The sequence below is a fragment of the Herpailurus yagouaroundi genome, unplaced genomic scaffold (assembly GCF_014898765.1).
Source record: "Herpailurus yagouaroundi ecotype Mexico unplaced genomic scaffold, PumYag 77, whole genome shotgun sequence".
NCBI lineage: Eukaryota > Metazoa > Chordata > Mammalia > Carnivora > Felidae > Herpailurus > Herpailurus yagouaroundi.
In genome coordinates, this window is record NW_024412388.1 from 97,024,772 (window position 1) to 97,038,206 (window position 13,435).

At 39.5% G+C, this 13,435-nt stretch overlaps 1 protein-coding gene across 2 annotated transcripts; it reads right to left on the reverse strand.

Annotated features, from left to right (window-relative positions):
- Positions 1–3,374: 3,374 nt before the first annotated feature.
- Positions 3,375–12,634, reverse strand: LOC121027703 (monocarboxylate transporter 1-like). 2 transcript variants are annotated; one of them, XM_040471335.1, is made up of 5 exons: positions 12,374–12,459; positions 11,878–11,903; positions 11,187–11,330; positions 7,410–8,276; positions 3,375–4,635 (listed from the first exon to the last, which is right to left on the reverse strand). In XM_040471335.1, the coding sequence occupies exons 1-5, from the start codon at positions 12,412–12,414 to the stop codon at positions 4,430–4,432; spliced, it is 1,284 nt and encodes a 427-aa protein (XP_040327269.1). In that variant the 5' UTR covers positions 12,415–12,459; the 3' UTR covers positions 3,375–4,429. The 2 variants fall into 2 exon arrangements, with proteins under 2 accessions (XP_040327269.1, XP_040327268.1); XM_040471334.1 differs by lacking the exon at positions 11,878–11,903 and having other exon boundaries at positions 12,374–12,634.
- Between the last annotated feature and the right edge of the window lie 801 nt (positions 12,635–13,435).

The window sequence follows — 13,435 nt, forward strand, 5'->3', positions numbered from 1 at the left end:
AAAGAAGTGTTAGCGAAAATTTGGAGAAAAGGGAACACTTGTGCACTGTTGGTGAGAATGCAAACTGGTTTAGCCACTATGGAAAACAGTATGGAGTTTCTTCACAAAATTAAAAATAGAATTACTGTATGAACCAATAATTCCACCACTGGGTATTTACTTAAAGAATATGAAAACACTAATTCAAAAAGATATATTCCAGACCCCTGCGTTTATTGTAGCATTATCTACAAAAGCCAAATTTGGAAGCAACCCAAGTGTCCATTGATAGATAAATGGATAAAGAACACAATGGAATATTACTTAGCCATAAAAAGAATGAAATCTTGCCATTTGCAATGACACATGGATCTAGAGAGTATAATGCTACGTGAGATAAGTCAGAGAAAGACTTCACTCATATTTGGAATTTAAGAAACAAAATCAATGAACGGGGGCACCTGGCTGGCTCAGTTGGTGGAGCATGTGACTCTTGATCTCAGTATTGTGAGCTCAAGCCCCATGTAGGGTGTAGAGATTACTAAAAATATAAATAAATAAACCTTAAATATATACATACACTTTTAGACTTTCTAGGTCCTCCCAAGATGGAGATAGCTGCCTTTCTTTTTCTTTTTTTTTTATTTATTTATTTTGAGAGAGAGAGAGAGAGAGAGAGAGAGCAAGCACAAGCTGGGGAGGGTCAGAGACAGAGGGAGAGAGGGAATCCCAAGCAGGCTCCACACCATCGGCGCAGAGCCCCATGTGGGACTTGAACTCATGAACTGTGAGATCATGACCGGAGTCGAGATCAAGAGTCGGACACTTAACCGACTGAGCCACCCAGGCGCCCCAATAGCTGCCTTTCTATATCTGCCCCATCACAGCACTCCCTACACAGTCCTCCACACTATATGAGAAGTTGTGGGTGCCAGAAACCAAATTTTGTTCACTGTTCTATCTCCTCTGCTCAGCAAAAAGCACATAGAAGAAACTCCAAAAAATGCTGGTTTTTAAGTTTTTATTATTTTAAAGTAGTTCCCATACCCAACATGGGACTTGAACTCACAACCCTGAGATCAAGAGTTATATGCTCAAATGACTGAGCCAGCCAGGAACCCCTCCAAAAAATGCTATTTTGATGAATGAGCTAATGAAGGCTGATCTTATATCAGTTGTTCTATTCTTTAAACTGCTGTTTTCCTCATGACTTAACTTTTCACTGTCTGTCTCCCCTACTAGAAAGGAAGAACTGTGAAAGAGAGTTATGCTTTACTCCCTAAAGAATCTTCAATGCTTACAACAGTGCTTAGAACCGGCCCAGGGTAAGTGTAAATAATACCTGTTGAATGAATGTATGTAAAGGTCGATGGTCAACTTCCTCCTTTGACCAATATTACCCTTTTTGTAACACTGTGTTTTTTCTGATGCTGATCTCAGTAAAATGATGTTCTAGAACAACTGTAACCCTGTGACATGTTAAGTGCTGATTGCTCAGGCTTCCTGAGATGAACATTCACTTGAAGATGAATGATGATCAGAAGGGAAACTACAGGAATACTGTCCCAAAGAGCACTATCTCCAGGAAGGCACTGGTGGCTGACAGACTGTGGACTTTCTACATGCCATAGCTTCTGTCCTGTACCAGCAAAATAGCCTCATGACTTGAGGCTATTTGTGTTTTGTATTTTTAAGTTCAATGTCACATTTACCTCCCTTTCGCCAGAATCCAACCCTTAAGGAAGCAAAAAGCAATCAATCAATTAATCAACCAACCAATCAATATCTTATAGTAATCATTAGATTTATTTTTGTAGAAAATTCCTGTTATTAGTGAAAGGGTAACTATCACATTCACATTAAGGAAAATGAATATAGGAAAAGTCACCATCCGAATTCAAGTGTGGTTGGAATTTTGTGTGTATTCCTTTCCCCCTCTTTCCCGTAAAAGTACATTATATATACTGATCTAACCAGTTTGTGTTGTGCTTTTTACATTTAACATTGTATCATGCTTACAACATAAGGATCTTTCCATCCTATTAGACTTCATAACCGTCTATTTAAATACATTACCACACATTTAAGGATTTTCAAATATAGTGCTCATTTCACTGTCAGATGTGTCAGGAAAAGTTTTCTGAAGAGTTTGAAAGACAAAAATTCAAGGCACTAAATTTTTTTTGATGTTTCAATTTTTTACTTAAATTCTAGTTAGTTAACATGTAGTGTAATATTAGTTTCAGGAGTAGAATTTAGTGATTCATCATTGACATATAACACCCAGTGCACATCACAACAAGTAAGGCACTTAAATAAGTGCCTTAAGACTCTGTTAAATGTGTCAGGATTAAAAAACAAGGCTTTGCTAAAAATATACAGATGACCGAGCACATGAATATATGGTCAATAATGGGGTGCCTGGGTGGCTCAGTTAGTTAAGTGTCTGACTTCGGCTCAGGTCATGATCTCATGGTTCGTGGGTTTGAGCCCCACGTCAGGCTCTGTGCTGATGGCTTGGAGCCTGGAGCCTGCTTCGGATTCTGTGTCTCCTTTCTTTCTGCCCCTCCCCTGCTCGTGCTCTCTCTCTCTCTCAAAAATAAATAAACATTAAAAATATTTAAAAAAAAAAGAAGAAGAAAATATGGTCAACATCATCAGTTGTAGGAGAAATTAAAAGCAAAAAGCCTGACAATGCCAGGTGCTGACAAGGATGCAGAATAACTAGATCTCTCAAACTTTGCTAGTTGGATTACAAAATGGTTTGGCCAATTCAACAATAGTTTGAGTTTCTTAAAAGTTAAACATGAACTTGCTACATGACCCAGCAACCCCAATGCTGGGCATTTTCTCAAGAGAAATGAAAGCATATGTCTACACAGACCTCTGTGTGAATGCTTATAGAAACTTTACTTATAATAGCCAAAAAGTGGAAAAAACTGAAGTCCATCAACTGGTGAACAGATATCCAAATTATGGTACATTCACACCAAGAAATGTTACTCAGCAATAAAAAGCAGCAAACTATGTATAAATGCAATGAAATGGATGAGTCATAAAACGTTATGTTAGGTAAAGAAGCCAGACATAGAAGGTTACTCTGTTACAACACTTGTGACATTCAATTTTTTCCACAATGACCATTTTTCCAACAACTCTCCAGACTAACCTAGGTCCTACAGTTCAATTCAATGCTGACACTAAGTACCTAGAGTTAGTGTCCAATTCCACAGGTTTAAAGCCTCAGTCCCACAAGGCTGTCCTTATTTCAGATTCCAGCCACAAGTCCCAGGTTGTTTACCTGTACCTCTGACCCACTAGCTGTAAGTTGGGAGTTCCCACAACTCTTTTCTCAGGTTTGGTAATTTGCTAGCATGGATCACAGAACTCAGGGAAACACTTTGCTTACGTTTATTGATATATTATAAAGGAGACGACTCAGGAACAGCCAAATGAAAGAGATGCATAGGACGCAATGGATGAGGTATGGTGGGGAGGCGTGGCGTGGAGCTTCCGTGTCTTGTCTGAGCATCCTACCCTCCGGACACCAGCCCGTCAATGTATTCACCAACCAGGGAGCTCTCTAAGCCTTGCAGTTTAGGAGTTTTTATGGAGGTTTCACTGTGTAGGCATGGTTGATTAAATCACTGGCTGTTAGTAATTGAACTTAACTTCCAGCCCCTCCCCTTTCCCCAGAGGTCGTGGGAGAGGGGCTGAAAGTCCCAACCCTCTGATCAAAGCCTTGGTCTTTTTGGAGACCAGTCCCTATCTTGAAGCTATCTAGGGGGTTCTAGACATCAGTTATCTAACTAGAATGCGGAAAACACTCATCACCCAGAAATCCAAGGGTTTTAGGAGCTCTGTACCAGAAACTAGGGACAAAGATGAAATATATATTTCTTATTATGCTAGCTACATACTATGATGTGATTTCATTTACTACCTTCTGGAAAAGGCAAAACTATAGGGGACAGAAATAAGACCAGTGGTTGCCAGGGGATGTAGGGAAGGGAAAGAATGGACTGCAGAGGGGCAAGAGGGAATTACTTTGGCTGTCTGAAATGTTCTATATTGGGGGGGTAGTTATTTATATAGATGCCTTGTCAAAATTCATCAAACTTGAGTCTTATAAAAGAGACTAATTATTGTATGTAAAGTATATCTTAACAAAGATGACTTCAAATAAAAGCATTTTCATCTGTTATCTTCTGTAAATCCCCTGGCCCCAAAGGATGTGACATATACATTATGACTGCTGTGAGGGAATGAAACAAAAATTCCATCAGTGGGTACCTGGTATGACTTCCACACAAATGTCCACTGGCTGTGGTGAGCAGTGCCAATAGAACAAGATTCAGTAGAATTTTTCAGGTGTTTTTAGTCCAAAGCTTCTCTGGTTATCCATGGTTCAGACTGGATGTTTCTCCTCTTTGGGGCCTTATGTGCCTCTCTATCCTCTAGAGTCTGCTGCTTTAATAACTTCTTTTGGCTTCTCTTTACCTTCCTTTTTCTGCTGCTTCTCTGCTTTCTGTTCTTTCGCCACAAGCCGATAATTGATGCCCATGCCAATGAAGAGATAGATGCCTGCAATAATTAGGATCACACCACACGCCCAGTATGTGTATTTGTAGTCTCCATAGATGTCATTCAGACGACCTGAAGATATCCAAAACACAGTTATGTGGGCAAAAGTGAACAAGTATACCTTTCCCAAATGAAGCCGAAGGATCTACTCAGAAAGATGTCAACCAATCCTCAAAGAGCCCATAAATGACAAATTAGTCTAAAAAAAGAACTGCTAAAAATTATCTCATCTTTTATGTCACACTTGGGTTTTAGATGGCCTTGCATATTTTGTTATTTTTAGCAACTTGAAAATAACGAAATCTTTCCAAATTTGAGCCAGGAAAGACCTACAGATCATCTAGAATCAATTCTCTGGATTCACAGTGGAAAAATTTGTTGCTCAAAAGAGGTTTAGGAGTCTTGCCCCAGGCCACAGAGCTAACTGCAGTCTCCTGGCCAATGCTCTTTCGCGGACATCAGCATTTCCCAAAGAGCGGTCCCTGTGAACACTTGGCCTGTGCTATACAATTAACAGCAACACCTTTCCACCATTCGAAGTGCTTAATCCTCACAACAGGCAGATTCTGTCATCATTCCCGCTGTATGATGTACAAACTGAAGTACAGAAACCTTAAGTAACTCGCCCAAGGTCACAGAGCTCATAGGTGAAATAACATGGCTTTTAATCCAGGAAGTCTGACACTGAAGCTGCACCTGTAACCTCCTGAGTGTTCCCAAAGTCAAACTTAGGGAATGGCATAACATATTCTTTTCTGGTAAAGATTCACCACGTGCATATTAAATAGGCTTTGCAAGGTCCTCTGGTAATCTATCAAACTTGGGGTTTCCAAAAATGTTTTGGCCATGAAATCCTTGTTATAGTAAAATTTATTAGCATCTCACCCAATTGGTTAGTTAAGGAATAAACACCCAAGAGGACTTAATACAACCAATTCAAATATGATTCCATATGCTTTTCTAACTCAGGACATCGTTCATTCAGCAATATTTATCGGGCTGACGCATACACTCGGCACCGGGCTGCTGGCCCTGAGGATAAGGGAGAGCAGAGGAGAGAACATCCACAGTTCAGTGGAGAAGAGAAATGTTAATCAAATAATTAGACAAGCCGTGACAAGGAGTGTTTGAAAGCAGAAAATAGGGGGTTGGGAGCAGCAAGCAGGGTCAGGAAAGCTTCTCTTACAGTGTAAATGAAGCAGGGACCTAGAGGAGGATGGGACCCATCTAGGAGGAGGGGATGGGAGAAGGATGAGGCCAGAGCACAGCAAGTGCAAAGGCAGGTGGTAGGAAGCTGGGGTGTGAGAGGGGAAGGAGGAAGGGCGGGGCTGTTGGAGCAGAGAGAACAAAAGGTGAGTGACAGGAAATGAGGCTGGAGAGATTGGAAGCCAGGCTGGGGGGCGCCTTGTAGGCCACAAGGGAATTTGCTCTCCACCCCAAGAACAATGGGAAGCAACTGGAAAGATCTCATCAGCTGGAATATCGAGTTTGTATTTGCCTGCAGAGTAGAAAACAGATTGTAGGCTGGCTAGAGTGGATATGGGTAGACCAGTCTGGAGGCTGCTGGAGCAACCCAGATAGGGGACAGGAACTGTGGATGGGGTGGTGTTGTGACAGAAAAAGTGGGCCAACTAGAGAGAGATTTAGGAGCTTACAGATTTAGAAATTTATAGGACTTGGACTCTCATTGGATATAGGGAGGAATGAGTACTGGGAGTCTAGAAAAATCAGTAGTGGATTTTCTTTTATGAATCCTTCCTTACTTATAATGCATAATCTAAAAAGCATGAGTCATATTCAGAGGAAGTCCCAATTACTACTGCATTTTACATTAATAGTAACTTTAGGGGTGCCTGGGTGGCTCAGTTGGTTAAGCATCCAACTTCGGCTCAGGTCATGATCTCGCAGTTTGTGGGTTTGAGCCCCATGTTGGACTCTGTGTTGACAGCTCAGAGCCTGGAGCCTGCTTCGGATTCTGTGTCCCCTGGCCCACCCCCACATCTCCCCCCACTCACGTGCTAGCACGTGCGCTCTCTCCCTCTCTCTCTCAAAAATGAATAAACGTTAAAAAATTTGTTTTAAATTGTAAACAATTTGGTACTCTCAGAGAATAATCCATCAAGTTTTATGGTCACTTGTTGTGTGAACTTGGGCAAGTTATTTCACTTTTAAAAGCCTCTATTTCTTCATTGATAAAGAGGGGACATTAACAGTCTTACCTTATAGACTTGTGAGCTATGACAGGGTATATGAAATTATCTAGACAGCCCCTGGTACACTGTGAGCCCTCCCCTGGTAACTCTTATTATTATTTTAAATATTACTACTATGATAAATTCCACAATTAAAATGAAATTACCAAAGTATTTTAAAGGTAGAGTGTATATTATATGTTTTTCTATAATACACATTAGTTTTATAATCAGAAAAGTTTATCTTAATGAATGTTTAAGTTTGTAATTGTTTTCACTCTCCTTTCAGCTTGATGGTTCAATGTAATTCGATTCTGTAAGTATCTGAGGAATTATGCTGTTCCAAGCATTGTGCCAACACTGAGGCCACAGAGATGAGAAATATTGGGGTGCCTGGGTGGCTCAGTTGGTTAAGTGTCTGACTCTTGATCTCAGCTCAGGTCTTGTTCTCAGGGTCGTGAGTTCAAGACCTTCCTTGGGCTGCACACTGGGCATGGAGCCTACTCATAAAAAAAGAAAAAGGAAAAAAAAAAAAGAGACATGCTTGCTCTCTGCCGCCCAGAGGCTCACTAATCTCTGCTTTTTATCACCTTCCCAATTTTCTATGCCTGTTTTATGTTAAGAGGACCAAAGAGGTAGTAAGGCATACTATACCTAAAAGTGGCGGCCCCAGGAGGACAGGACAGCATTCCACAATGGTCACCAATCCCACAGCGCTGGAGAACCTCTGGGGTCCAACAAGGTCCATCAGTGTTTCGAATAATACGGAGCTAAACCACCCAAATGCAAATCCAAGGAATCCCGCATAGACACAGAACCCAATGTAGCTGGAGGATAAAGGTGCTAGCAGATGACACACTCCATTTGCAATAATAGAAGCAGCAAAAAAGTACTGAACTCGAGGTCTTATCCACTTTGTGTTGGCTACAAGTCCCATAGAAGGTCTGGCTACAATATCAACAAAAGACAGAATGGAAAGAAGGAAGGCAGCCTTCTCACTAGAGTAATGTTTACTCTTGCCATAATTACTAAGAAAGACTAAAGGAGTAGCCAGCCCAAAAGCCATCACCACATTCCCAGAGAGGTATAGTAGAAAGCCTCTGTGGGTAAACAGGGATAAGTCTATAACTTTGTTAACTCTTTGAAAAACTGATTGTTTCTTGTCTTTGGGGTTTCTTCCATTAAAATCTGTACTTGCATTATTTGTCCCCTTTTCTACATCAGATCTTCCAGCATCCTGAAGGGATTCTTTAGACCTGTCTTTCCCTGCATTCATTGGTGGGGGCCCTATTGGTCGCATCAGGGCACCAGCTACACAGCAGTTTAGTAGGAGGCCCCCAAGAATTAGGAAGCTTCCTCTCCAGCCAAAGATACCGAGGAAAGCCTGATTGAGGGGGGCCAGGGTAGAGAGGAACACAGGGCTGCCTGCCATGGCCAGTCCATTTGCCAATGGTCGCTTCTTGTAGAAATACTTGCCAATCATCGTCAGAGCCGGATTCAAGTTGAAGGCAAGCCCAAGACCTGTGGAGGGGAGGAAAAGAATTACATACCAGAATAAATGTCAGAAACATATTTGTTATTGATCAACTAGACAAAATGAATGGCAGGAGGTCAAAATCATCATTGTAAGAGAGGTGATTATAACTAGTAAGTAGATGATTAAGTGGGCTGCTATTGAATAAATACAGACATAAAGTCTCTTTATGCAGCAAATACTAGATTTATAATATAACATTAAAATAATTCTTTGATGTTAGCAACAATAAGAATAATATATGTAGACTCCTTAGTTTAATTTCATAATTTAGGGAATTGAAAACAAAAAGGAGAGAGGATAAATCTCACAAATTCAGGAAGTAAGACATAAGTGGAGGGGCTGAGGTCAGAAAAAGAAGAAAGAGGGAGGGATGGAAAGAGAGAGAAAACATTTTGGGACAGTAAAACACAACACTGTGAAGATGCTAATACACCTTAGTAAATCCATTAATGTAATGTAATTTCTATGAGAATGCTAATGTATTCAATTTTTCAGATGAGGTAGAATGACTCTAAAATATACCCGGAGAACAAATGCATTAGAAGTATTCAAAAAGGGTAAATAATTGGTGAGACAAACACTAACAGATATATAAATATTTGCTACAGTTACAGCTACAGTAATTAGAACAGTGTGCACTTAGTCAAAAGGAAAAACTGATCAATGAAATTGGGCAAAAAGTCCAGAAACAGAACCAAAAGATACATTTAAATAAATAGGGAAGAGTAGATTTTTCAACCAATGGAGCTGAGACAAGTATCCCAATAACCTACTAAGTGTTCTCCCATTCTTGCTCCCTTCCCGGGGAAACCAGACCAGAATGCCACCCCTTCAGTCCCTCCACTGACTTCCATCCACAGCTCTTCACCCTGGATTAGGAAGCACCATGATTTGGCCCTTCCCTACCTCCCTACCCACATCTCAGTATATTCTCAGACATGCTGAGGGCATCTGTTCCTCTAGATTTTCACAAAATCTAGAGGAAGAACTCCTACTTATCATCCACATGTCAACCCAAGATAACCCATTGAGAGGTCTTCCCTTTAGGGGTCATTCAATCCTTCACCAAAATTCTCTGTTTTAAGTTTTTGCAAAGCACTTCTCACTAGCTAATATGTATTTATCTATTCATTTATTTGTTGGTCTGTTTATTGTCTGCTTCCCTCCACTACAAAGGAAGAACCTTGTCTGTCATGGTGACTCTATCCCCACAGAGCTTGGAAACAGTCCCTGACATATCAATAGGGACTCAATAAATATTTATTGAATGAATTAATAAATGAAGTAATAAACAGGCTGAATAGCCAAGTGAGAACAATTAAGTTCTGTTCGTTCCTTATGTTATTCACATGCTCTAGATGGATTAAAATATTTAAATGTTTAAAATGTTCATGAATGTAGTCAAAGTACAGATCCAAAAAGATGATACCTGTTATTGGCATTATCTCACATCCTGCAGGTCGGACTGTACATTATTATAACCTTTCTAAAACAATATCAAAAACCACATCAAAAACCTTTTCCCTGAGTAATTCTACTTCTAAAATTTGTCCTATGGAAATTATCATGTTCACAAAGATGTATAGAGAAGTACTATCATATAAATATGGTTTATTAATAGTGAAAAATATAAACAACCTAAAGGTCTTTCTATTCCAGAATGGTGAAATAAACTATGGTATATCCATCCAATGGAAAATAGTAGCTGCTACAGTATATTTACTGAAATGGGGGACTATATACATAATGCACTATTACGTAAAACCACCCGGTTACAAACATTATATATAATTTTATCCCCTTTATTTTCTAAGAAAAGTACATGTGTATGCATAAAAAATACGAGCATCAAAATATTAATGGTTTTCTCTGAATTGTAGAGTAATGGGTGATCTATATTCTTTATCCTTAGTAGTTTCATTTTCCAAATGTAGCTATTAAGAAAGGGGGAAGGGAGGTTTTCTCATGTGTGTCCCTAAGCCCTTGAAAATGTCTATGGATTCTCAACCAGAAAATTCTTGCTTTGTATCTGACATTTTCTCTTACTCTAAATTGAGCCAACTTCTTCTTGAGTGGAAGGATAATGAGTGGGAATAGACGATAACCCCCATTTCAGCAACTTGTCACAACCTATCACCACTGTTTCTTAAGCTTGAAAAAAAAAGGAAGAAAGAAAAACTGTCAGTAAAATACAACCACCCAATGACTCAGTCAGTTAATCGTTTGACTCTTGATATAGGCTTAGGTCATGATCTCACAGTTGTGAGTTTGAGCCCCACAATGGGCTCTGCACTGATAGCAGATAGCTGATAGAGAAGAGCCCGCTTGGGATTCTCTCTCTCTCTCTCTCTCTCTCTCTCTCTCTCTCTGTCTCTGCCTCACACTCTGCTTATACTCTCTCTGTTTTAGCAGAGATAAAATAAATAATAAATAAAATAAATAAACCAACTTAAAAAAAAAAAAACCACCCAAAGTGCCAGAACTTTCTTTCTTTTAAAAAAAAAATTTTTTTTAACGTTTATTTATTTTTGAGACAGAGAGAGACAGAGCATGAACGGGGGAGGGTCAGAGAGAGGGAGACACAGAATCCAAAACAGGCTTCAGGCTCTGAGCTGTCAGCACAGAGCCCGATGCGGGGCTTGAACCCACAGACCGCGAGATCATGACCTGAGCTGAAGTCGGACATCCAACCAACTGAGCCACCCAGGCGCCCCCAGAACTTTCTTTAAAGACATGTTTTTCTGGTACTATGAAATTAACATATCTATAGCTCTTAAAAATGGTAACCCAATCATTTTTCTAAGAACTTTCATTTCTCAAAAGAATTGGCAGATGAATGCTACAAATAATCTGCATAAAAATTAATGCTTCAAAATACATCAGTAGCAACTCACCTCCAATGAATCCAATGTACAAGTAAAGTTCCTGTACAGTGTTGGAGAAAGAAGCTGCAATCAAGCCACAGCCTGTCAAGCAGCCACCAACAATCATGGTTGGACGACTGCCATATTTATTCACCAGGATACTGCTGACAGGACCTGGGAGAGAGCGAGTAACTCAGTAACATAGAGGAGAAGCCCCCCACTCCCATCCACACCTGCACAAGGCATTACTGACACGAAAGGATGCCAAGACATAAGTACCCCACCCCACAAAATAAACAGATGAAACAGAAGACACTGGTAAGAAATAGTGCTTTCTATTTTGTATCAGAGTTACAGGTTTGTGTAATGGGAAAAATCTAGCATTGATTGTACATCTATACACTTACAACATATTGGATGGATTTTAACTGAAGTATGGAAGACCTAACCTATCTCCTTTAAGGCAAAATAGGCTGCAAATACGTATTTATAGGATTCTTCATGTATCTAGGATATTACTGACATATATATATGTAGCAAGTTTGCTCTGTTTTTAATTTTTTAGATGATCATCTGGAGCAAATGCACATGAACATGACGAGATGTATGAGCCTGATCAAACTTCTGACTTTAGAGCATATTTTCAAGTTAGCTAAAAGGTACTTTGTTTCTCAGAGAAAACAACAAAACCAAAACAGAACTACAAAACAAGAATGCCTACCATCACCACTTTTCTTCAACATTATACTGGAGGTCCGAGCCAGCGCAGTAAGAGAGGGGGGAAAAAGGTGTAAGGAAAGGAAGAAACCAAACTATCAGTATTTGCAAAAGATATGTTAGTCTATCTTAAAATTTTGAAGAAAAAAAAAAACACCTACCAATAAACTATTGGAAGTATTAAGAGTTTAGCAAGGATATATGATTAAAACATAAAACATCAGTTGACATTCCATATACCAGCAACCATACATAATCATTTTTAGTGAAAGTTATCCTTCATAATGATATCTGCTTTGCAATATAACTGAGCTAACAGCTCACAGTTGTATGTAGCCTTTATTGTTAAAGGGAATGAAAAATATGACTCAAATCGCATAGCCTCAAAAACTAACATTTCAAGTATCTTACACAGAAAGGCATCAAGAACAAAAAGTATTCAATATGGGGTTTTTGTCCACCTTTTGAAAGCTAAAAGTACAGACCTTCTGGGTACTTACCTCCAGCATACATGACAGCGAACATAATAGAAGAGATCCATGACACTTTGCTGGTGCTGGCATTAAATATTTCTTCAATTTCTTTGTAAAATACAGAAATAGATTTGCCAAATGCACAAGAGAAGCCAATGGAAATAAAAGCTCCAGTAACCACTGCCCAACCCCAGCCTCCATCTGGGGGGCTGGGTCGAACTGGACCTCCATTTGATGGTGACATTGTAAGTGAAGATGAATTCCAAAATGCAGTGCAAATCCAAATATCTAAAGGATATGAAATTAAAATAGTACATAACAAGTAGGTCAATAAAAAGCACTTCCATAAAACCCCTTAAACTTATGTTATAAAATAAGTGAAAAGCTTTTCAATAGTACTTGTACTCTGTGAACACAGTAGAAAAAGTCCAAGAGTTAGAGTATTGCCCCCAATTTTTATAGGCTTGAAGTTAAAAACTCATCACCACTTGAACTGTATGCCCAAGGCCTTTCAATCCTTTTTAATAAATGTTTTGCTTTTTCAAATTTATAAACATACCTGTTTTAATAATAGATTAGTAATTTTCCACATTACCAGAGATAACTAATAACTCATCTGACTTATCTGCATGCAAAACTCACAAATACACACACTATAAAAGTTTCACAATGTAGTATTTCCTTTATAATTTCTCTCCTTTCTCAAACTATATTCTCCAATACTCACCTGGTTTTTATGTTCCTAGAATTTATAGGCTAACTTAAAAGTGTCAGGAAGGGGGCACCTGGGGTGGCTCAGTCAGTTGAGCATCCGGCTTCGGGTCAGGTCATGATCTCGAAGTTTGTGAGTTCGAGCTCGACATCGGATTCACTGCTGTTAGCCTGTCAGCACAGAGCCCACTTCAGATCCTCTGTCCCCCTCTCTCTGCCCTTCCCCCACTTGTGCTCTCCCCAAAACAAATAAATATTAAAAAAAATTTCAGGAAGGACATACTAGTATCGCATAAAACTCACTAGATATATGGCAATTCCTTCCTTCCTTCCTTCCTTCCTTCCTTCCTTCCTTCCTTCCTTCCTTCCTTCCTTCCT